The following is a 26,353-nucleotide window of genomic DNA, read 5'->3' as shown; positions in this document are numbered from 1 at the left end:
ATACAAAACAAAATGTATCAAAAAATCCAAACTAAGGGAGACTTATGTAATGCTGCAGTTAGTAGTTATTTTTCAAAGCAAAATTAATAAATTGAATTACAACAAAACGTTTTACTTGAAATTGTAATATAAAAGTGACAAGAAACAAAATTTTACTTTAGACCATCAAAAAATGTTTTTTGGTTATAACTTGCTGCGGCTGTGTCTTTAATTTCTTACAAAATGGTTTTATATAAGCATTTATTGACATGTGGTTGGCTAGAAATTTCTTTATAACATATAGCAAAGCTGTAATATGTCATGATTACTTATTAAAAGTCCAAATAATTCATAAGAACTTATTAATAACATTACGGTCAAAGGAACAACACACCTCGGTCAAAGGTACAACGTACATGTTGTACCATTGACTATTTGAGTACTTTTTTAAAAACGCTCAAAAATGATACTTATTGGTTGAATGAGAAAAAAGTCAAAAGTATAATTTTTGCGCAAAATATAAGAGAATAACATTAACTTTGAATGGTATAAATTGATTCAACCGTCGAGCAAAAAAACGCCCGGAAACAAAAAGTGGTCAGAGGTACAACAGGTTCCCCTATGCCAAGAATAAGTAATAAAATGGACATAAATGTGTTAAACTGATGGTCTTAAGAATTTTTTCCCCAGATAGTCTTCATTTCAGTGTCTTTTTGGCGTTTTGAGGAGTTCCTCCCTGTAGAAATATAAATTTGACATCAGGATGGTAAGTAAAGCTGATCCAGAACAGTTTTGGCCTAGCATATTCCTCTTGGATGTTGATGTAAATAATGCATTGATTTTGGCATCAAAGATGATAAAGACAGGTAGCCTTGGGATTGTCACTTTCTCTGTTGCTCCATTCCCAGGTTTTTTTCAATAAACCAAAGTTTAAGTTCAACGCTGTTGATCGTCCCTTTAGCCAGTTCTAATTTTGCTTTGTTTGGACAAAATGCCTTGAAGATCGCTACACATTAGGTCGAATATTGTAAAGCATTTGAAAAAAGAAGCTGAAGATATCTAAAACCATTAGAAATTGAGTTAAGAAATAACTTTCTTTGTTAACTATTTGATTATAAAATGAGCAGGAACATATAACAAGAATGTTTTTTCCCTCCCAGATGAAGACAGGTTAAACATTTCCAATCAAAGATGCAAAAAAAAAACACAAAAAAATACGTTTTCCAAAGTCTAGCTTACAAATAACCAAAAGATATATTTTTTAAAATATCAGCTTCAAAAAAGAACTGAACAAACTGATTAAAAAAATGAGACTTTTAAAATGTTAAAGATAAGATCCAGATTGAATATAGTGGATTTAAACCTTTCGATGCATCAAAACAAAATCCGCTAGGACAAACATTTCCAACTGTTGAAAAAATGTAATTTTAAAAAGTATTCCTTTTTTTTTTAGAAGAATTTTAAATAAACTTTTATAAAAATATAAAATCTAAATGAAAAATTATAGCTATTTAACGTAATCAGGGGCTCACATTATAATCATTCATGTTAGGTAGAGAATGCTTCATGTTATATTTCGTTTCACAAGAAAAGGAGACTCCTGTATAAAAATACACTTGGGATCAAATTGCATCAAATAATATTTTTCTAAGGTTTTGCATAACCTGTCTGCGCAAACCACGAAGTACCAAACCAACTAAAATTCCTCAGTGATAGCTGAAATCCATTATAATTTCAAGATTGTCTTAGTTTACTATATTTTGTAATCCGTCAATTGTTCGTGCTTTTGTCGGTTTATTTAGATCACCTGCGTAACATATATTTCAAAAGATCATAAAAGCTCTTTTAAGTTCAAATAATAAGCATAATAAAAATATTGCATCATATTCACGAAAGATAATCCAAGATTCAGAACAAATTTGCTCCTTTAGAATAATTTCTCAAAAGATATTTTACTTCTATTGATAAACAAAAAAAAAAAAAAAAGTTTAAGTGGAAAGACTTGTTTATCTACTATCAGAAATTACAACCAATGAACAAAAATTCTTAGTTGGATTTACTTAGTCAATGAAATCTGGTTAATTTAATTCAAGCAAAAGTAAACCTGTTTATCTTTCTTAGACTAGCATAACTGAGTTGTTTTCTCCAGCTAGTTTAAACGGTTTAGTGCTTTTGAAAAACAGTGAAAGAAGAGGGGGTTAATTGTATTATGATTTGATTCTTCATGGCTCCAGTAAAATTCTCTAAGCTATTTCCATTCCTAATTTTTAGGCTATAATCTTGTTTATAAATCAATATAATCTTGTATATGAATTAACGTAATTCCTCATTCGAGTATTCCTCTTAGGCCCATTGTTGACGTTAATTGCTAATATATTTATGAAAAAACAGACAACTTACAATGTAGATTAGCTGTTAAATAAAAGATTGTATAATGTTGAGGGAAAACGACATAAATGTAAAGAACTATTTTACTGGAACATTGATTGATTAGTGAATACTTCACGTATTTATTCGTAGAATAACGTTTCTGTTAAAATCTCGAATGAGAGAAGTTTTGCCTTTTTAAATTTACATCATTATAACATTAACATTTTTTCAGTTTGAGTTTGATCATAATAGCGAAATGGGAGACACTAGCTATGATGGTCAATTCTGTAAAAGTGTAAGTTTTTAATTTTAGTAAAACATATAATAACTTAGACACCCAACTCTATTCAGAGCTACTTAACACAAGTAAACGATGAAATGCAAATTACTGTTGTAAACAATATTACTATATCACTATTACATCACCATTGCAAGCCTACAGAAAAATGATAATATTCCTCAGCACCCAACTTTCTGAAAGTTAAAAAAAACTTTTTATTTTGTTAATTTTTATTTGAATATTAATTTTATCTATACAACATATACAAGTTAGTACATAATCTTCAACCTACTAAAAGAGATCATAAATTTTATTTTTTTATGTATAAAACTTATAAAATACTGAAATATAATTCTTTTTCCACTCAACCTAATAATAGAATCTTAAAATGACTTTAATATTTAACTTTATTAAGAATAAGACGTTATTTAATACAAAGCTGTTGTAAAGTACTGCCTTATTTTACTTTAGATAATATAAATTTAAAGATAATCAAAAAGTTGTTCAATTAAAAATTTATTAGGTTTTTAAAATCTAAATATCCATCATTATTATCACTTGTTGCTCCATTCAAAGTTAGCAAGTTGAAGATTTCGTTATAAAACCCTTGGTACTCTTGTGGGATGATTGTCTAACTTTTGATACATCCAGAATCTTGCAGAAGTTGACCGCAACTTTATTTTGATAGATTTTGTCTTTTGGGAACAGCACTTTTTTTGTTTTATTGATTTAAAAAGTTACGCTTAGAAGACCGTCAATAAAGTTAGACTTTTGTACACCAAGTGTCTGTACTGACTTATGTTAAACTTTTTACTTTTTATTTTATATCATTTTTACAAACAATAATTTTTAAAATGTTGAGAACTTTTTGACTGTCTTAATAAATTTTCATACTGACTGGGTACATAGACTCGATCAAACTTCCGTACTGCTCGCTTTATCACTGAAAAATTTCAATCATAGGACAAGGAACTGTGACCGAAACTTTTACCGGAGAAAATCTTGTACTGGAAAGTATTGGTGGATGGTGGAAAATCTATTCTCCATTGTCATAGCCAAAACCATTAAAGTCATCGTGTGATTTATATCTTGGTAACCACAAGCGTCAATAAATGCATGAAGTTCCTTTATTTCATCAGGTAACGTCTTAAAAATATCAAAAAGAAATCTACAAATTTCATTTAGACCTCTTTCGGTCCCTTTGGTCTCTTTGGTAAATGTAAACAGTACGGATCTTTGTTTTCTAATATCATGAATACGTAAAACCATATCTTACGTTAGTAGAACACTTCCTGAAATCAATCGAAGAAGGAAACTTTATATATGATTGAATGTTATACCGTCACATCTTATTTTACTAAATTTCAAAAACTTCTTTAAACTTTTTATAAAACTTCATTGATCAATTTTTTTGAATTTTTAACTCTGCAACTGCTACTCTTTTTGTAGCATTCATTTTTATTGGAGATTTTGTTTTAGTATTAACCTCTTCATAAGTCGATACACATCTACTTGTGGTCAACCAAATCTATAGCCGAAATTGTCATTAAAGTATTTTAAATAATATTTATATCTTATACTTTTGCTAGGTTTTGGTTATTGACAATGAAAAGGGCATGGTTTTTTTTTAGTCAGATATGTTTCTTAATAAACAATAGTGGTAAATATATAACGTGTAACCTGTATTTAAAAGTAGACGTGATTTGATTTGATTCGAACGATAAAGTTCAATATCTATGCAAGTCAAATCTATCTATAATGCCCAAAAGATACGTATCACGTTCATTTTTAGGACGACCACCATAAACTGTGCGAAAAATAGAATTTTTTTCTACTGCGGTACAAAAAAAACATCTTTTACAACAGTCGCAATTAGGATCTGTTTGATTATTAGATTGCCTTTACTTATAACAAATTCTTCGATTTTGCCTGAGTTTTTAAGTTCTTTTATGTGCTAGCCTTTACTAAACTTACCACGCTTTTTCCTTGGTTCAGTAAGACTTCCCTCTGAATCGGATGATGCAAATAACATCTTTAAGTATTAATTACTTTACGCCATAAAAACAAATGAATTAACACAAAGTTGTTTGTGAAACCGCACCAATCGTATTTTATGCATATCGCGTTTCGAATAGTATTATATAATATTATACAACACGCCGTATTATATCGAATAATGTCATATAACATTATCGAAAGCAATGTTATAATCAAAAATCTTACAATCGTCGTTGTTCTCGTCGTATTATTAAAAATAGACGAAAATGAACGAAAAATCCTTGCTAGTACGTTTACGAGTGGAAGATAACATTCCTGAAATATTATCTTTTTATTACATGACTTAAATAATAATATAACCTGAAAAGCGACTAAATTTATTCACTAGCACGATGAGTCACATCGCTATTTACTGTAAGGTTTCAAAATAGAGTTAAAAGCAGGGTAGTTTTTAAAGGAAAAACGGAAGATTCAAATGTAAATTAGAGTACTTTTTATTTGTCAAAAATTAAACGGAATTATTTTTTTTTCAGAGTAAGGAAGGGGTGGGGGGTGGAAAAGTCCCAGAATTTTTCAATTTAGTTTTAAGTCTTCATTAACAAGCAAATGAAAGTATATGCACAACAATATGTTCTGAAAAGTTTAAATGGTATTCAAAAATACAGCATTTGTTAACCATATTTTATTACTTTCAAAAAAAAAAAAAATTTTTCCTAAGAAAGGTTGAACAATAACTTCAATATTTAAACCTATTAACACTAGATAATAAAGAAATAATACAGAAACAGTGATGAATGAACAAATTAACTCGATGAACACAAATAAGTATAGCCTTAGTGTTATCATCTAAGCATTTGCGTAATTTACTACCGTGGTGATTTTAAATTTCCCTCCATTCGAATATTATCATGCATCACTTTAAAAGTATCTAAGTCTGATAATTGTTTTTTTAAAAGAAGTCTTTGATAATTTTAATGATGGCCATGGAATTAATCTTCTCGACGACGAGGTGTATGTTAAAATTTTTTTACTATATCATGGAGGAGCTGTTTTTTTGGTAAAGCGTTAGATGAACCAAATTCTCTGACAAAAATTATTTTAGGTGTCAAGATTTGTTCGGTAGAACAAAATTTCTTGTGAAAATGTCACCTGTAAACAGTTTCTCATTTTTTAAATTCATTTTTTTGTAGAAACGGTATGAGCCAAATGGTGAGGAAAAGAAAACGAAAACATCTGTGATAGAAATGGAGTTAAGCGTTTTTTAATGTTCAGGATATATGACCTTAGTTAACCACCAATGGAACTTTTTTCATTGGTTGACTTTGTCCACTTGGTCAAAAACATCTGGATCTTAATCTGGATCATAAAAAAACAGGAGAGCTTAATTTTCATAGAAATGTTCTTTAGAAAAAGTTTACCGGAAGCATTTAACAGAACTTTATGGAGCTGAGAATCAAATTGACTAAGAAAATTTTCTGATTTGAATAAAGTTTCCGTTCAACTAACTCATATCGAAAAACAATTTGTTTCTACCTGCGTAAAGGTACTTTTTGACTTACAACGCTTTATTTATTCCCCCTAATTTCTCCAACATCTCAAAAAAACAAAACAAAAAAAAAAAAAAAAAAACGAGATCGGTGATTTTATTAAACTTGGTGTCACATGGTAAAAAATTTCCATTGTAAAAGGTGTGCGTGTGGATTGCAGGAACAATTATGATCGATAAGCTGTCATCAGAGATCAGAATGATGAACAATAAGTTTATTTTGGATTTTGGAAAAATCACGTGACAAACAAAATGGGGAAATGCATTAAAAAGCTAACACGTGATAAAGAACACTCCATAAATCATACATTAAGTCGAAAACATTATTGAGAGAAACACAGATATTACGTTAGGGAAATTTACCACAGACCCGCTTAAAAAGAATTCAAAATAATCTAAATTTAGAAGCACACCAAACTTTCTACAAGAAGCACGAGAAAACTTCAATTAGTTCTGAATCGAATTCAATTCACACGATAGAACTAAACGTATGGCCAAGACCTAATTTTTTATCACAGCGGCGAGTCTAAATATCTTTATAACATTAACAAATTTAACCGATTTTGCAAAATATAATTTAGAAAAAAAGATGGAAGGCAATAAGCCGACAACTCAATTCTTTTTGAAAAAAAAACAAAAAAAAAAACAAGAGACAGCACACAGAGTTGACGAAAGTAGATTGTTTGTGAAAAACATACGATATACCTTAAGAAGTTTTAGATTTATACTTTAGGAAGTAATAGATTTAGGAGAATTGAAATAGCAAATGTTGAGTTTGGCGTCTTATAGAGAAAAACTAGTATTGAAAAATTTAAAAGAGTTTCACGAATGTTAATCCAGCATTTCAAAATCAACTGCTATAAACTCCAATTATGTACCATCCCTTAAAAGATGTTTTTGAGATGTTTCTTTAATAATAGAATTCCAAATTTAAAAATTCCTCGACCCAACAACTTCGCAAATGCTGCCTGTTAAGACCGTCTGCAAAGAGTGAAACTTGACGCCACCGACTACATCGAGACTATCTCCATCAGATTTAGTAGACGACTTAGAGACTTGAGACTAATACGGCTGCTGAAGAAAGCTATATTGATTAAAGAATACGGTAAACTCATTGCATAATCTTGGTTCAAATTGCTTCTTTGGCTTCTAACGTTTGTCAAAAAGAAAAAAAAAAAAAGAAAAAAAAGAAAAACGAAAAAATTTTATTCATACAGTTTTTCTAACGGTTATCTTTTTATGTGTTTAATATCCACTAAAGGATTAATGCGAACATCCTCTTTACGTCAATTTTATTATTATTTTTTTTTTATACTTACTGCAACTTTTCTTTTTGTTCGCTGATTGATTTCAACTTTAAATCAAAATTTTCTAATAAAAATATCCATCTTTTCTTGATGCTTAGACCAAAGAAGAACACGCGATTTTATTGTAAGGACAGTAAGTATCCACGTGACTTATAAGTGATGGGTAAAAAATCTGTTAAAGAATTTTCAACGCAAAACAAAAAAAAGTTAAAAAAAAATTTTTTTGAGAGAAAAATTTTTAGAAATCAAAATAGATAATAGAGACCAAAAGTATGTTTAAAGTTGGAGAAGAAAAAAAAAAAAAAAAAAGAAAAAAAGAACCAAGTAACTTTTTTTATTTGAACTATAATTAGAGATTTTTTTTGCCAACATATCGCAAACAAAGTATCGCAAACAAATTTCAAAAACTATTTAGGCGCGCTTATAGTGTATACGTTTTTAGTTTCAAAGCGTATTTATGTAATATACATACCAAATGAAGACTAAAAAAAACTATACTCGAAAAGGATATAGATTCCATTCCAATTCTTGTTTCATCACACCCGAGAGTATTAACTCAACATTGTAAATATCTATAGTAAGTAAAAAGTAAAAAAATGTAAAAAAGCACTAAAAAAAAAAAAGAAAATCATTATTCAGTTCTCTTTATTATTATTATATTTTAGTTTAAAAACTTCATATTCTTTTTTTGTTGAAGATGATCTTGTTAACATGAAATCTGAAAAATCAACGTCGTAAAGAAAAAGAATCGGCTCAATTTAAAAATAGTGTACCATAACCATTATTGGAAAGCTCACTCCATAACTCCTTGTCGTCCATGCATGACACTAAGTAGCTGTTATAAGCGCGATCCTAAGAAATCCAACGGTTAGAAAAAATAATATACTAAATATTATAATGTATACAAAAAAATATTTTTTTGATATAATAAAGTATTTCAGCTATAACCTATACAACTATAACTAGATGTAACTTTGAGAACAGACAGTCAAGAAAGAAAACAACAAAAAAGTCAAACCTGAAGAGCGTTTGGTATAAAAATATTTTGAATATCTTCAAGGGTGTTTATCTCCGACATCTACGGAAAGTATACAAAATTGTTTACATAAAAAATTGGCTTGTCTTAAAAAAATAACTAAAAATATTAAATTCAAAATTTTACTTTTCCTCCTGCACATTCTATAATTTCCCTCATTGCGTTTGGAGCCGGCAAAATGGACGGAGTTACATGGAAATGAAGGCCCTAAAGATGTATATACTAAGAACATTTTCAAACGCAGTAAAACAAAAAAATCTTATTATTTATGAAAATATAAAAAAGAACTTAATTTGTGAGATAGATCACACAAAAGAATTAAGCTATTTAATTGAATAAAACCATTTTTTGTCTGCAGCGCGTACAGAAATATGACACAAAGTTAGAAAATAACGTACTGTGCAGACTTGTCTCGTTTGAGCTCTTTGCAACGACCGCTTCAGCTTGAACCCAAATAGCTCTTCGGACTCAGGATCCACTAATGTATAAGAGGCTTCGTCTAAAACAGTACTAAACATCATTACGAAACTAATTGGTAAAATTCCTACTAGAAATTCTTTCTTCATACAATTTTCAACATTTTAAAATACTTCAAACAAAAATTCAAAATTTTGTTTGAAATATTTATAAATATTGTTTATATATATTTGTGTTTGATAGTAGTAATAATTGCCATGATAAAATTAGTTTATACCTAAAAATGTTTGTGCTTCAAAGGAATCATCTACCCATGCGGGAGCAACGAGGAATTTACAAATAGAGACAGCAGATAGGAACTTAACAGTTCGTGTGATCTAAATTGGCCCAGAAGACTAATTATATGCAATATAAGTAACAGGAATAAAAACATATAAGGGAGTTTAAATATACAAACATTCAAGGAAAATAATAAGTTAAGAATAGAAACTTATGAACAAAAGTGTTAGGACTAATTCATTCATTTATTTTATTTTGACGAGGGAGCGCCACAATCATTGATTGAATTTCTAAAAATGTTCTTTTTCTTTACTAGTTGGCAGTGTAAAAGTAAGTAAAATCGTCGAATGGTTAATGGAGGATGCTTTCAAATAGGAAACCACATTCTGAGCTGCATAACTTGTTCAGTGCAAGTCTAGAAAAGACAAGCCATCATTCATTCTACTACAATTTGCGAACTTTGACTTGACTAAATCAAAAATTTTTACAGCAAGAGGAGTTGCTGGGATAATGCTGTGATAAAGTGTGAAATAACTGTTGCTAGAACAATTAGGTTTTCAAAGTCATTTTTATCTTGTTGGTCATCACCACCTTATTGTTGATTAAATTTTTAGAAGGCTAATTTCATCTTCAGCAGATCCATCTCCGCATTTCTCTGCTTGTGACTCGACATAAACCTGCAAAAGTTTTGACATAAGCAAATGTGTGACTTGCTCCTGGATTGATGTTCTTGAATTAACAAAATACATTTTAAAAAAACAAAAATGGGTATCTAATTTTTGGTATTATTTCAAAGAATGTTAATAGTTTGCCATTTTGAGACTTGCACACAACAAACTATGCAACTCGGAATGTGGTTTCCTGTTTGAGAGCATCCTCCATTAACTACTCGACGATCTTACTCATCTTTAAACTGCCAACGAAGAATATTCTTTGGAATATTACTTAGCTTCTTTAAACCAAAATTTCCCATCTTCTTTTCCCATCTTTCCACGACGGTTAGAGTATCTCAAAGAATGCTCAAGATTTTCTTTACAAAATGGTCAAGTTTTCCTTGCACAACCGTTGTGAAATGTAAAAGTAAACTGATGTCAGGTAGGCAAAGAAAAGTAATGAAATAATAGTGTGACGTTTTCCTACATACTAGCATTAATTCAAAAGTATACTTTCTGTTCGTTTACACGTTTTCAAACTTGTAATTACTTGTTTGTCCTCATGTTTTCCTAATATTACGCTGCTCAACTTATTTCCTGTTCAATACCTATCAGGTTTTTGATTGTTCATACATTTCAAATCTTTCATCTTTGCTTATTTGGTCAAGGCTGTGTAGCGAGCGACAAAATTTCTAGCTTTTAGAACTATGTAGCACCTCGTAAAAATATCAGGGCCTCCTGCATAAATCTTTTTATGTATTTTGCAAAATGTTGAGTTATAAGAACAAATCCTTGTTATGAAACAAATTAATTTCAGTGAAATAATTTTATCGCACTTCAGAACGTTGTGGTTAACTATTAAACATGTTCAGAGCTTTGAAGAAAATATCAATTTCTAATAGCACTCCGCAATGTAAAGGCAAATTAAATCCTTATGACATTTTATGGCAATTATACTTTTATACCATCCGTTACCTTGATAACAATTTCAATTCAAATTTAATATGAAATCCTTTTACTTAACAAGAACTAAAAAAACAAAATAAATTGCTTAAAATTAAACTAAAAAATGCATTTTACACATTACTTTATAAATTAGGTGCTGTTTAATATTATCAGTACAGCATGAAGTTATTAGGATTTTTTCTATTACTATTACCTTTGGTGCAACAAGGTGTGTACAATCATTAACACCACGAGCCAATTCACCATTCATTTTCTGAACATTCTAAAGACACAAATATATTTAAAAAAAAAATAAAAACATAACTAATTATTGCAAACTGACCTCAGTTATGTTGCAAGAATAAAAATTATGAAGTTACAAACAATAACTTTTATGAAATTAAATATTTGTAAATAACAATACACATAAAAGTAAAGGTTATTAAAATCAAACCTTATTCACAATACTGAAGCAAAGCTTTATTAGCATTATTATATAAGCATTATTACTATAATGAATATAGTTATATAAAATAAATTTATTTATCAATGACATAACTGACCTGCCGAAGTCGATAAACTGTATTTCCTGTGAGACCTGTAAACAGAACACGCTTGACTCCAGATGTTGTGTCCAACTTTCTGAATATACTTAATAAGTTACATAAATTATCGAAGAAAAACGGAATGCCAAATAAACTACACTTTTACCTTAACTTTTCTTCAGGCTGGTACAAACTTTTTGCATTTTCCTTAGACAAATACAATATAGGAATATAGAATATAGATTAAAACCTTTTCTAAATAAAAAAAATCAACAACCTAATGATATTTATGTTAAGATAATATATCAGGAATGCTTATTTTCTTTTAATTAAAAATGAGTTTTAATTAAAATTATTTTTACCTCTTGAGAACCTTTGTTATTCCATATATCTAAATAAAAATTAATAATTAGATCTTTTTTGTTTATTAAGGCAAAAAAATATGTAAACAAATAATGAAAAATGACCACAATTTACTACATTATAGTAAAAATTAAAAATCATACCAGTTATATATGAAGAAAACGTTTGGTTTATGGAAAACTCATCATTAAGACCAAGTGCAGTGTATTTTGATTTAGCATTGGTTGGAAATGACTGACCAGCTAAAATAATCATAAATAAAAGAATAACATAAAGTTCTGATTAAAAAACATTAGAAATGTGATGTGTATTCAATAGGCTGCTATCATTTCAATTTTTCTTAAAAAAAGCTTACCTATAGTAAGAGATCATAAAAAACATACTTTGCAGCATATCTCCCAGCCATTTAGCACTGAGTATAGGTAACTGCCATTCTACAGCCTTTTTGTGCTTTTCACCAGAGGCTCTAAAATAAACATTTAACATCTTGTTTAGTATTTGAAATGATGACATGATACAATTATTTGCAGTTCATAAAACGTGATATTTCTATGAAAAAATTTGATCATTTACGAAGAACAACCACTTGATGTCTCTTGATAAGTACATACATTTTTCCTTCATGTTTTAATTTTACAATTAGTTGTCTTTTTTTTTTGCACTACAATACTTTATACGACGCATAATTTTTATCTATGAAATAAATTTATTCAATTAATTTGTATATTTCATTAGACTAACATTAAAATTAATTTTACCATTAAAAAATATCAATAAAGCCAAACCAACAAAAAGCTAATATAAATAAATTGGTAACTGTAGATATATTCTTTCAACCAACAAACCTAAATATGTTCATATATAAAATTTTGGATTTCCCCACAGTAAATTAAACAGTGCTACCAATGTTTTACTCACAAATCAATGTTTGTACCACTTTTATACCTAAAGTTGTTAATTCATATTTAAATTTAAATAAAAGAAAACAGTTATTTTGTTAACCACTGCTATTATTTTGTCAACAACTGTAATAACTTTGATTTTTAAACATTTTTTTTGTTGTTGTTGTTGTTGTTGTTTCAACTCAGCACTTATGGAGCTAAAGAAAGAACTACAGTTGGCCCTAATATACAGATATGCAAACTCTCAGAAAAAAAGAAGATAACCAAGTAAACCTTCTTGTTGTTGATGCTGATTGTTCCAAAATCATTTGACAGTAAGTTGGCTCAAAATATTAAATAGTTTAATTGCCTAATATATATATATATATATATATATATATATATATATATATATATATATATATATATATATATATATATATATATATATATACATACATACATATATATATATATACATGATATATATACATGATATATTTATACATAAATATGTATATATATACATATATATACACATATATACACATATATATACATATATATACACATATATATACATATGAAGAAAACATAACAAGCAAAAACTTAAACACAAAATAAATCAGACGATTCTTACACTTTACATATAAGATGCGTGTGAGAACGAGTCATATGACCAGTATACTGTGCACCCAAGAAATTAACCATATGCTTGACAAGTAAGCGCTCATGACCATTATACCCACTGATAGTGATAAGCTAAAAATATCAGATGGTCTTTTGGCTACTTTTTCTTTCATGAAAATCATACATTAAATATGAAATTGTTGTTAAAATAAATACACAACATATTTTGCATGTTCAAAAATCTTCAGAGTTTACCAATTCATTTTTATTGCATGTTATTCCATGTAGTCTCCATCACTTCTTATGACATCTTTACAATAGTTATGCAAATGCTTTAGTAACATTTCAAATTAATCAGCTGGTAGTGACCTGCACCACCGCAGCATGGCTTTCTTAAATTCTTCTGCACACATAAAATTATGTTGTTAGAGAGACTTCTTCAAATCTTTAAACACCCACCTGGCCCATTGGTTTAGATCAGGGCTATAGGCTGATTGACTGATTAATTTGACATATTGTCAGTTGAAAAAATCTGTAGTTAGTGCAGCCATTTGAGAGCTATTGTTATTGTGCTGGCACACTTCCTATCAGTGAATGCAAACAACGTTAGTGTTAGTCGAATTGTGAGCTTTGGCCTGGTTATGCATGGCCTTTGTTCAGTAGGATTAATCAAAACTTTGTTCTCAGCCTTCAATGACAAGCTGTTGAATAGCGCACAAGACTCTTGCACTGTCACCCATTTCTGTAGGCATTCTGCCATTAAACACTTGTCCATTTGATCAAAAATTAAGCAAGTGTAAGCAATCTTTTGTTGTGACAGGTGGTGAGGAATCCAAACTGAGCAAATTTTTCTTAACTCAAATTATTGGTTCAAAATATTATGAGTAAGCATTTGTACAGTTAGCTTTTGCTCAGATGTGATCAGCTTCATCACCAAATCAATATTTGATTGTGAGGTTGAGGAGGAAGGCCTACCAGATTGTGCACTACCCAAGAGACTTGTTCTTGTACCATCTTCAAACAACTTTCTCTACGAATACACTATTGGTTTTGAAGGGATGTTAACTAATGATGTCTCTTTCAGCTGTTGAATATTAAAACTAGGCCAGAATTTAGCTGCATTTTCAAACACTGGCCAAAGGAAATTGACTAATTATAATAAAGCTATATGCATATATAGAAAAAACAATGCCTTGCTTTCTTCTTATTGGCTGTTTGTGTGTTTAAATACTGATCGGTTTTAATATTCATGCTGTTTACTATATTTTATTTCAAATGCCATGATACACTAATTCCTAAGACTATTTGAACATGTCAAATATAAATCATTATTTGCGATAAAATTAAAGTTTTATGACTCATTTTAAAGAACTTCCAAAATTACAGAAAGTGCTTAAAAATAAATTTAAAAAAAGGTTCTTACACTATTTTGCATATCAGTAATAACTTCAGTGAAAGGTGATGGAAGGTGTAATGGGGTTTTTGGAGGGAATAGTCTCTTAGCAACTAAAACATCATTCAGCCAGTATGCAGTTGCTATCTTCTTCTTGTCTGCTAGTGCCTGCACATTTTTTCAGTAAAACCAAATAAATTTAGTTTATTCAATTTTCCACATATATCTAATAGAAAAGTTTATCAAATACTTTTAAAAAATTCCAAAAATATGCAACTTTGTAGTTTCAAACCTTCTTAAAAAAGGGAACTTGTTGATGCAAACAAATAAAATGTGTAACTTTATCAGAGTATGTTTCTGCAAGTTCTCCAGAGGCTTTCCATATAACCTATATTGAAATTCACTAGCTTTTTCAAAACTAAATATTTTCAACACAATGGAGCAAAAAAAAACAACTATAAATTGAAAAAGTATGAAGGTTAGGATTTTATTAAAATAGTATACTAACATCTTTCCACACTTGATAGACTAGAGGCTGTAGCCTGTCTTCATAGCCACTAAAGTAGATGACACACCCCACAAGCAACTTTTCTGGTATTGCTTTAAACAAAAAGATAATTGTAAACACAAATTTCCAGAAACTTTAAATCATATGAAATCTATTTACATCAATTACTAAAAGACCATAGTTAAACAACAAACTCTATATCAATGTATAACAGTAAGTATAATCAACAACTGAGTATTCTAAAAGATTTAAATGCATTAGGTTAGTAAAGATAGCCATAGCTTTTTTCATTCATTTTTCATTAAGATACTTTTGGAACTGCTATTTACAGTAAAAGTTGACATGGAAAAATAATATTAACACAGACAAATATATTTAACATGGGGATTTATCATATGGTAGTGGGAAATGGGTAGCAGATTATTTTAATCACTGATTAATGCTGAAAATCATAATGCAGCAATATTACATACAGTTACAGTTTTTACAAATACAATCAAGTTCATATTAAGGTTTTATGTCAACCATTAGGTGATTATTTTAAGATATTTACTTATGGTAAAAGAAAACTTTAGGTTTTTTAGTAGGTATTTAGTAGGTATTTAGCTGGTGTTCACTTGCTTTTTTTGTTTGGTAAAGTTCTTACAAGCTACAATACCATAGATGTAAAAAATAAGTCATATACTGGCACCTTCCCAATCAGTTCCCATTATATTCCTATTATATTATGTGCAAAAATTTATATTGCATAACATTTTGGAGTGCTTTTAAGATTTACAAGTTTTTTTTAAATGTATATTTGACTCACGGAATAAAGTAATATTTACATTTATTTCATAAACAACACAAAGAATGATGACTGAATAACATGTTAAATTACAGTTATTTCAGATAAACCAACCTTCACTTGAATAAATTCTGGTTACTTGCACAACAGTAAGTAGCAAATGTGGTAGTCACAGCAATTAAAACATGTATCAGACTATGCATGTAGGGAAGTTATCCAGGCTCTAAGGCGGATAATTACAAAGAAACCTCAACAAATTCTCTGTTAACATCTCTGATCTGTTAACATCTCTAGAAAATAATGTATCATCAGAACAAGGTGCCACCAATCATTTTACTGATTGATCTCATGGGTCTGATGAGACTGCCTAAAAAATTATCAAGATCCATAAATTGAAACTGGTGATATAATATCAGGTGACAGGTTAGCTCTTACTCTTTTGGCTGCAGATCATATAATATCCATGCCTTCCTCCAACCAATTCTTATTGCAATTTATATTTTCCTTGTCATCACCAACATCAGATTCTTCTCTAGCACTTGCAGCAGAGGAATTAATTTTAAAAAAACTGACTTAAGGTCACTTTAAATTCTTCTTGATCATTAAAGGCAGTTCAATTCTGAATCCTTCTGTTCCAGAATGAATTGTCTCTTTTGTTATTCATTTTTGGCCAAAGAACTAATAGAACTGTAGCTGTCTAATTTTCGGGCTTCTGCACAATTTTCTATACTTTAAATATTAGTTCTAAGTTATTGATGCAATGCTTCATTACTTGAATTGATGTTCTAGCCATATTCCAAAATATTTTTATCTGCTTCAATGATCTGTAGACTAGATCATAACCTGTCATTTTGTTAATTTTTGGATACAACAAGTAACCAAAAGCATTGTTACATAGGGTATGTCATACTTTTAAACAATTTCAAATTTTCAAAAATAACAATTTGGGGAGTGATTTTATTATGTGGTAGGTATTTCTTAGCAACATTGAAAGAAAACTCTTTTTTTTTTTTAGTAAAAATGAACATGAAAATTGCAATGTTTAAGTAAATACCGTTAAAATGAAACAATGGATAAAACTACGTTACATTATAAAAATACATGGTTGTTAAAACATTGAATTAAATACTTTTTGCAGAAATAAAAAACCAAGTAAATTAGGTAAAAATTAATGTCTTGAATTAGATTTGTCCATGGGGAACCACAATTTTGTTATATTTTATATGACATCTTCAGCTATTTGCAACTCCAAATTTAACAAATTTAATGTTAATGCTTATATCAAATGAGAATGTTTTGCAAAAAATAGCACCAATTTAAGTCTGGAAACAAAAACACCTAAAATGTTTGCTCATGCATGTTAGCTCATTTGCCCTCAATATATAGTTTTACTATCTTATACTCAATATATATTTATCAACAGGTTTAATCTAATAATCTATTGGCATTTGAAAGTTATGACCATGTGAACTAAAATGGTTGCAAATTTTTCATGATCATATTTTTTGAACACTAAAAAAGTATTATATAAAATTTAAAACCTGCAGATGAACTGCCTGAAATTGTTATATGTGAAAAATCAAAACTTTTTGTGGACGCACACAGATTTCTCAGAATACACTATAATTACATAAAATGTTTAAAAAAAAACATTTTAATGGAAAATAAAATTTTCACAAAAATCAAGCTTGAACATTAACTTTAAATCTTTCTTGGATTTCAGATTTGGAACAACATCTCTGTACTCTATTCTTGCTCTGATAAAACCATTGTATCTCTGAAAACCATAAACAGCTGCTGCAGCTGCTTTAGTCACTTGCTTTACAATTCTTTCACATGACTGGATGTGAAGAGGATAGTATGGCACTTCCATATATGGACCCTTTGAAGGTGTGTAATGGGTTGAATAGCTTCCATCTGGTTCAAAAAAAATTTATGTTTTCTTGCTTTTTTTTTCTTTGATAAAAGGTTCTAGTAATTGAATCTTCAAACAAAATTAGAGTAGGATCTTTTCTTCCTTCTACAAATATGCCCTTGATAGGCATTTCAATAATTAGTTTTTCTGATGAAACTCTAGTTTTATCCATAACCTTTTGTCTAACTCTCTAAATTTCTTTAGGATCACATGCTAAATTAGCCATTTTTGGAATCAAGTAAATAGATTTGATCAAATCTTGAAGGAAAGCAGATACAATTGCAGATGTAGCAGCAGGTGATATGTCAGATTGAAGAAATACTAGTGCTGTATTGGGGATCTTCATGTAATTCTTTTTAATGGTAACAAATGGGGAAGATTTTTACTTGATATTATTGGAGCTGTCTTCAGAAGATATTTCATTTGCATCCTTAATATTTTTAAGTGAAGTTTCTTGATTAAAGTCATGTTCCACTGATTCATAGACTTCATCTTCAACTTTTTTTATTTGAACCTGTGTAATAAAATTAGCTTTTTTAATCGAATTTTTTCTTTTTTCTAAAGATGCAATATCTGTTATTTTTCTTTTTCCTGCCATAACCTGTCCTTCTGTTTCTACCTTGTATATATGATAAATTTGGTAGCCTGACTTTTCACTAACCTTATCTCTTTGAGATCTGAGCCATAATAAATCAAGTTGTTGCACCTTAATATCTTTAGAGCAAATGCATGAAATGTGAAATCCTGCAGAACAATTTTAAACTTTACATGGAGAATTTTCATCTGTACAAAGTAATATGTTGCACCTACATTTTGTTATATCCAGCAATTTGTCCAGCTTACCTTCTCACAGTTTGACAATTTTTTCCTTTTTTTTTTTTTTTTGCAGATAGATGAAATCTCCTACAAAAAATACAAAATTTAATATAAATGTAAATTAAATATAAATGTTATAAAATTGTTTTTTAGAAATACTTAATATTGTAATATTTCCTACCCAGTGGAACGTCCAAAGACACCCAGCAGATGTTCAGACATCTAATGGATGTCATCAGACATCCTGTGCCCACTAGGTATATATTGAAAATGCACTTATCAATATCGTGTCAAAAAACTCACCTATCAAGATCATTAGAAAGAAGCAAATTTTCTTAAATATTTAGACCTTTCCTTAGTACATCTCTCAGTGTAGGAACTTCAGTTTTCTGCCAACCTTTTCCTACTTCAAGATATTTAGTCAAATTAGTTGTAGAAGAATGTCTAGTTTGTTTCAATTTTGAACTTCCATAACACAATATTTTATTTAATTTATCATTCACTGTAAAACAAAAACAATTACGATAAAAAACCACAACAAAAATTGCAACTTTTTGATATCACAGGCACATAAATCCATTTCTAACGCAAAGCAAATACTAAGAATTAAGTAACTGTGTTCTGTAATTCATAGATTACAATTACAAATGGACTTAGAGTCTAAGTCCATTTTTCTAAGTTAGATAATTAAAAGTTTAAAAGACATTACTAAAGTTTTGTTAATTTTTTGTTGTACTTAACTTACTCCAACCCATAATAAAATCACTTCCCAATGTCATTTTCAAAAATCTTTTAGTATGACATACCTTAATATGACAGCAACTTTTTTAAATGCTGAAAAGTGAATAAAGAAACAGAAGATAAGGAAAAATGAAATTAACTTTCTACATTTTTTATTGTACAGTGCACATCTTGTTTAAGGTTTAAATTCTTAAATTGATCACTAGTAGTCCAATATCTTACTAAATGTGTATTTTATAAGACAACTTTTACAACTTTTCCCAAATATCAAAACTTGAGGGGCACCGCTAAATATTGCCCAATTGCAAGAATGTTTGGTGCACATCATAGTTTTGGTGTTTCCACCATGAAACAAATAACTGCACCAAACATTCTTGGTGCCAGATGATGGTTTCGTTATACTGGCATCAGAAGATGGTTTTATTTTTAATAGCCACCTTAGGTTGGCCATTAAAAATAAAATCATCTTCTGATGCCAGTATAACGAAAATGCTAATTGAAACATGCAAAACAAAACTTTCTACACCCTTTACCTAAAATCAAAAGGTATGAATGTGAGAATATAAGTTAAGCCAGGTGTTTATTTCACACCAAAAAAACTCTATTTATTTTATACATTTACAAAAATTTAAGGAAAACTGCAAGCAATAATGAAAAAAGGCCTTTAGTTATGAAATACAATAACTAAGTAAAAAAATTAACTAACAAAAGAACATGGGTTTCAAGATACTAACTATTTGAGAGGTTTAAAAGCATTTTAAAAGCATTTGAACTTGTTTCCTAAAATCTTTATATTTTATTATATCTTTTAAAAATTACCTTTTGAAGAGCTTTCAAATTTTTCCAAACTTTCCCTGTTTTCATCAAGGCCCAACCTTGGAGACTGGACAGATATTGTTGGAGCATACTCCTCCTCAACCAACAGTTTGTTTTCATTCGAACAGTCAACAATCCAATCAGGAGTAACTATTTTGAGTTGTGGATGTTTCAATGCAAAATCATATTTTCTCTATGAAAAACAATAGAACAGCAGTATTAAATTATTTCAGATTAGAACAGTCATCATATGTTTAAAATTTTCAATTATTTAAGATAAATAAGTATTAATAGAAGAAACTAACATATATATTAAAGAATTTATAATTAAGTAAACAAAGATATAAACACTGACACCATATGGTTGGCCAATTACAAGGTGAGTGCAATCTTTGGTCAAATTAATCTTGAAAACTCCTCCATGAAAAAGTATTAAGGCAAGTAATAAATCTCTATCCTTTACTGGAATCTAAAAGAGAAATATATTCCCTGATAAAAATTTTAATACCATTAGGACTTTAAAAAACTCTGTAAGATGGAAACTTAAGATGCTATAAAAAAAAGAATCACCTGTGAGGGACAGAAAACCATGCCATGAAATAATCCATCAGCCATTGGAGAAAAAGGCTTAGTGCTAAAAACCAGTCAAGAAACATCAAATAATTGAATATATTTTCTTGAACCTTATTGCTTGTAGCTAACTGAACTGTAGCAGCACTCATCATTTAAAGTAAAAACACATTATTTTTACTGTCCTAGAAATTAATCTTGAACTAAATAATCAATGAAAGGATACGGTAACATTGTTCCACATTTGACTGACATATGAACCCAATTGGTCTAAAACAATAGTCATAATTTCAATTGTATATCTTTGTAAGAAAATGTTTTTAAAAAAAGATGAAAGTTTTTTTAATAATATTGAAACGATAGCAGACTTGCAAATCACAATCCAACTTTTTTTAATTGTAAGGTGACAGTTTCTTTTGATCCAAACCTAGCTCTCTAACTTGACCATAGACTTTGACCAAAGTTTAAAAGATTACAATAAATCAAACAAAAAATGTAAAACTAAAAATAGAAACTTTAACACCTTAAATTATCAAAATTGAAGATTATGAAGCAATTTCATTTACTTAAGGAGTACTTTTTCGCCAATGTAAGAAATGAACAAAAAATAAATCTGCTCTGATATACTGTACAATTCAAGTAAAAAAAATTTGCACTTAAAGCTTCAAAACAAGCTTAAATTTTCAAAGAGTTCTTTCTTTTCTTTCAAATAAAAGTACAAAGCTTTACATATAACAAAATGTACAAATACAAACAAAGCTACACATATAACAAAGTTTATTACTAATTTTATTTACTTATATCTTACATTAGGTGTACGCAAGTTTAATGTGGGCTGTAAATAATTAAAATAATTTCTTAACCAGATTGTAAAAAACTTTCTTTTATTGCACCATTACTTTTTCTCTGCTGTCACCAACCTTTTAAGATAAGTGTTTTTTTGTACAATATTTTGTCGAAAAATGTAAAATCAGCAATTAAATAAAAGTTTGACAATTTAAAATAAAAATAACTAAAACATTTAATAATTGCCAGTTATTGGTGATTACTTTTAAACTATTAACTGGAAACAAAACAAATTTATGTAAAGAATTAAAAAGTTTTTCTTTGAAAATCCATACCCATTAAAAACAGTATGAATTGAGATTCAACCCTTTTATACATCCCATTTAAACTTTTGTTAAGATGCATCTATTGAAGTGAAGGATCAATATGCTTCACAAATGCATATATGTTAAAAAACTTTAGTTGTCTATAAATTATTAAGGCTTCAGCAAGCCAATTGAATACTAAAAGGAAGTCAAGTAACTCAAATGGACTCATCTTTTACCATACTAAATATCTTTTATGACACTGATGAGGAACCTATATTTGAAAAACAGATACTTCCTGTATTAAATCTCTATTTTATATATTTGCTATGTTAAATATATATTTTATGACAATCACAAAGAACCTGCACTGATGTGAATTAGAGAGGATAAAAGTAAAAAAAAGTAAAAACTTTAAATACTAAAATTTTTCACTTTCATGTTGTATTGTATTAGTAATATTAACTCTAGTCTTTACCATTTAAAACTTCTATTTTTAAATAACTTTATCTTGAAAGGTTTTATATCAAAGATCTTTCAAGATTTTTTTAAAATTAGACAGACTTGCAAGCCTGAATAGTCTATACTTACATGCACTAAAATTTATTTCAGGAAACAGTATAGATAAGTAGATAAAAATGATATATATATATATATATATATATATATATATATATATATATATATATATATATACACACTCACAGTGACAATAGGTATCTTGCTTTCAACTACTTGCTGAAATTGAGGGAAATCACAGCTATCTGAGATAACATATGTTACTAAATCACTGATATAAAACTCCCGCAATGCTCCACCCTCCTTTAGACACTGTTTGAGCTTAAAGGTAAATAAGAAATTTTAAAACTCTGATAAAACATTGAACATAAAGTTTATGATAAAATAAAAATTAAAAAAGAAAATTCAATTACTTCATCTTTGTCCACTGTGAGAAAGTACTTGATACCCTTAAATATCTTGCCATCCAATTTATTCATTTTTTAAAAACTATCAGATAAAATCTGTTTATAATTTTTTTCAATTGTACAGATTATTTTTGAAGATATCAAGAAGTAATACAAAAATTTTAATAAGAAATTAAATAATTCAGACAACACTAAATTTTCTATTTGTAATAATTACTAAGCTAATAGACACTTACTGAAAATTCTCTTCATATACTTTATGTTAATAAAATGCTATCAACAGTTATTTTATTTTATATTAACTAGGTTTTTCATTAACATTTACTTTGTATAAACTCAACTGGTATTAGCATATCAACTAGACTGGTGAAAAGATTTATTTTTACACTAACTAGACTGGTATTAAAATTTACTTTATATTAACTAGACTGATATCAACATATACTTTTAATGCATTTTAAAAAAGTATACTTTTATTGAGGTGTAAATCAAAGCATGAAGATTATTTAAGAACTGTTTGCCACAATATATGACTGTAGAAACAAACAGAATACTGATGCAGATATGTGGTTCATATATTAAAACATAATAAATGGAATGAATTACATGATTATATAAACTAGCTAAAATTCATAATATTTACAAGTTTACTTTGAGTAACAACAAATTTAAATAAAATAAAAAAAACAGGCTATATAGCTAAATAATTTATATTTAACAATTAAGAAGCAGAAACTCTAAATTATAACATTTAGCAATGCTGACCAAGAGGCATGAAATAAACAAAAACATTCAAACATGCAATAGAAATAAAATAAACTTGAAGTTAAATAAACAAAAATAACTTGAACACTTGATATAGTGGATATTATTAGAATAATTTTAAAAGTGAAACATAAAGTAAAGAAAAAATTAGTTAATTTTTTAGAGGAGGCCTCCTTGTCTGGAGTTCCTCAGGTGGAACAGCATTCATACTGATCATTTTTTTTCCAGTTCTTGAAATTGGATCTTCACAGCCAACAACTACTATCCCAGGAGTAGAACTTGTCTGAGAAATTAATTCTACTGGTTTTCCCGGTATCTCTAAGTGAGCAACAGCACTTATTAAGTCATAATTTACAACTGGTATAGGTTCAACTGCAGGCTCCCATCCAACAGGTGGTGAAGAGGGTGGAGATATTAAAAATAATTTTTCAGCTTTTGGTAAAGCTAGATGTGTGTTACCCAATTTTTTTGGTTCTTCTTTCATGTAAACTTTTATTGATTTTTCATGAATTTTTTTACCATGAAGTTGTGACTGAGCAAGTTTGGCATGGTCTAAAGTCTGAAATGCAACAATTACACGATTGAATGAAGGAAGATATGTAAAATTAATTGGTTTATATTTTTCAAAGAGACATTCAAAATGAGCACGAGCTTCTTTTTTTGAAAATACATCAAGTGAAAAGTTTTGTACAACAACACAGTTAGGCCTTGCTTCCTCTTCATTATCTTCAGTGGAAGAATTTAACATTGCAAAACTAAAAAAACATTTTTATATTTAGAGGAAATCTGTGTTATACTATTTGTGTTATACTTTTGCACCAAAGTAAAACAAATAAATTGTATCAAGCAATCTGTACATAAAACTAAAGTAAATGAAAGATAGATAGTACATGCAAAGGAAAAAGCGCATTAAAAAAATTATAATTTTATTTTAAATTAGATATGTATGCATATGTAATACTACAAAGATTGTACTAACTGAAGAAAATAACTACCTACATTTCAATAGGTAGGGTTTGTTATGCATGCGCAGTTAGAACTAATAAATATGTTATTTAACTAGACTTTTATTTGTTTTTTCCTTTCTATATGTAATTTCTGGTAGCTGGAATAAAGTTCGATTTTTAACGATTACCGTTTGAATAAAAGCCAGCTTAGTTTATTACTCAGAACATAAGCGTATAGTTAAAAACAGGGCTGTGGAGTCGGTAAGCTGCTGTTCCGACTCCGACTCCGACTCCTTGATTTTATCATGGACCGACTCCGACTACCGACTCCCGACTCCGACTCCTTCATAAGTAACCAATTTGTAACAACAAATAGTTGTTTGTTTGACTACAGTTATTTGTTTGTAACAACAAATAACTGTAGTAAAATGTTAACATTGGCTATTTCATCACTATGATACAAATAATCCAACCACTTAGTGCTTTAAACAATATTTATAAGAAAACAATTTCTGAACAAACAACTTTTTTGAACTCTTGTTATGCATTAAACTCTTATGCAGTCGCTAATAACTATGAATTTGTCAAAATCATGTTTGAAATATTGTCAGTTGGACAATATTTCAAACATGAAAGAACTTGTTCTTCTTTAAGTTCATATTCTTTAAGAATCTTTTCTACGAAAAGACCTGGAGAAATTCGCTGGTGTGATTAGTTTTGGCGTCTTTTACTACCAATGTCTTGGTAACTGCTTCATTTTTTTCAAAAAAGAATTAAACATTGATTGCAAAATAGTTCACTCTGTTAAGAAACACAAAGCGTCCCTTGAGACATTCATTAAGTTCTTCTTTTTGTTTAACAGCTTCTTCAATCACTAATTTTCTAATATTCTCTCTCTCCAGAGAAACAAAGTTAATTGAATACTTACAGTCTTTCTGTTTGTGGAGCAACTCGTTGGTGCTTTGTGGTGGCACACCTAGCTTTCTACTAAGAATATGTAGCACAGTGCCAGACAATTTAAGTCGGGAGTTAGGGGATCATGAAGTTACATAGTTTAAGGGAAGGTAGAGGAGAGCGCAAGGGAGGTGATATATGATTCTCAGTGATCAGCAGCAAAATACCCTATTGCTTATCACTGTTTTAAAGGCCTAAAAATAACATGTCAAACTCCTTGTCCTCCAGTAGTTGCAAACTACAATTCCCATTGTGTCTGGATATCCTACAGCTTTCAGAGCATCCTGGGACTTGTAGTTTTGTAACATCTATAAAATCCTTATGAAAATTATGAAACTTTGAAAGATTTTTTTTAAACCGGAGTCGGAGTCGGTACAATTTTTCCGACCCCGACTCCGACTCCACAGCCCTGGTTAAAAAGATATTGCGCAAGAACCTCGAGTATCGACCGTAAATTTTTGTAAAAAGAGATTCAGATTTTAGAAAAAAGACTTTTTTTTTTTAACTTACTATAAATTTTGAATAAAAGAAAAGGTTTCATGTAGCTTCTAGAACGAATCTTTTCTTAAAGTTTCACTCTGGAATTTATATGAAAGTTAATTAAACTAATGCAATTTTGCAATTTGTATCAATAAACTTCTCATTTTATTTTGTTCCTTGGTTCACAGGGTTGTCTTGATTGGAAAATAGATGTTTCAGTTGCCTGCTCATTACGTTTTTACTAACGTTTGTCGTTTTCAATAACATATCTATCAAACAATTTATTTTCATTTTTGTAATTCATACCAAGCTTAAATCAATTTTAACCTCAACTTAATCCATCGATAAGCCACAATTAAAAGTTGTTTTTTTTTTAAGTATTGGCTGTATCAAATGAAGACTTTCTATATATTTA

At 29.0% G+C, this 26,353-nt stretch overlaps 2 protein-coding genes and 1 long non-coding RNA gene across 10 annotated transcripts; 1 reads left to right on the top strand and 2 right to left on the bottom strand.

Moving 5' to 3' along the window:
* Positions 1-2,519: 2,519 nt before the first annotated feature.
* Positions 2,520-5,982, top strand: LOC149893205 (uncharacterized). Its single transcript, XR_016446000.1, has 2 exons — positions 2,520-2,644; positions 5,818-5,982. It is a non-coding gene; the product is annotated as an uncharacterized LOC149893205 (long non-coding RNA).
* LOC145187761 (PAX-interacting protein 1-like) lies at positions 5,241-22,909 on the bottom strand. 8 transcript variants are annotated; one of them, XR_016445967.1, is made up of 24 exons: positions 22,799-22,909; positions 22,572-22,706; positions 21,002-21,045; positions 20,776-20,839; positions 20,561-20,674; positions 20,209-20,398; positions 15,131-15,222; positions 14,915-15,010; positions 14,653-14,790; positions 13,240-13,361; positions 12,102-12,184; positions 11,862-11,960; positions 11,718-11,746; positions 11,522-11,562; positions 11,374-11,452; positions 11,025-11,093; positions 9,211-9,310; positions 8,915-9,015; positions 8,643-8,723; positions 8,499-8,558; positions 8,254-8,332; positions 7,992-8,052; positions 7,493-7,643; positions 5,241-7,322 (listed from the first exon to the last, which is right to left on the bottom strand). XR_016445967.1 is itself a non-coding variant. In XM_090069741.1 (23 exons), exons 1-23 carry the CDS (start codon positions 22,862-22,864, stop codon positions 7,631-7,633), a joined length of 1,956 nt encoding a protein of 651 aa, XP_089925867.1. In that variant the 5' UTR covers positions 22,865-22,909; the 3' UTR covers positions 7,377-7,630. The 8 variants fall into 8 exon arrangements, 3 of the variants coding, with proteins under 3 accessions (XP_089925867.1, XP_089925885.1, XP_089925894.1); XR_016445969.1 differs by having other exon boundaries at positions 6,976-7,257; XR_016445971.1 differs by having other exon boundaries at positions 6,976-7,322; positions 11,374-11,448.
* LOC149893204 (calcipressin-1-like) lies at positions 21,470-24,712 on the bottom strand. Its single transcript, XM_090069794.1, has 3 exons — positions 24,557-24,712; positions 23,129-24,312; positions 21,470-22,160 (listed from the first exon to the last, which is right to left on the bottom strand). Exon 2 carries the CDS (start codon positions 24,303-24,305, stop codon positions 23,709-23,711), a length of 597 nt encoding a protein of 198 aa, XP_089925920.1. The 5' UTR covers positions 24,306-24,312; positions 24,557-24,712; the 3' UTR covers positions 21,470-22,160; positions 23,129-23,708.
* Positions 24,713-26,353: the final 1,641 nt, after the last annotated feature.

This window comes from Hydra viridissima, unplaced genomic scaffold, assembly GCF_058129835.1.
Source record: "Hydra viridissima isolate aposymbiotic clone 2 unplaced genomic scaffold, HvirCarnegie_v1 scaffold_1, whole genome shotgun sequence".
NCBI lineage: Eukaryota > Metazoa > Cnidaria > Hydrozoa > Anthoathecata > Hydridae > Hydra > Hydra viridissima.
Note: the sequence above shows the minus strand (reverse complement) of the source record. Positions and strands in the feature narration are given on the sequence as shown.

Coding starts and splice junctions, on each gene's coding strand:
- LOC145187761 (XM_090069741.1), bottom strand. CDS start 22,864: ATGAATAAATTGGATGGCAAGATATTTAAGGGTATCAAGTACTTTCTC. Junction 20,675..20,775: donor TGGTTTTCTGTCCCTCACAG/GTGATTCTTTTT, acceptor TTTCTCTTTTAG/ATTCCAGTAAAGGATAGAGA. Junction 8,559..8,642: donor TAGAATGTGCAGGAGGAAAA/GTAAAATTTTGA, acceptor TACTTTCCGTAG/ATGTCGGAGATAAACACCCT.
- LOC149893204 (XM_090069794.1), bottom strand. CDS start 24,305: ATGTTAAATTCTTCCACTGAAGATAATGAAGAGGAAGCAAGGCCTAAC.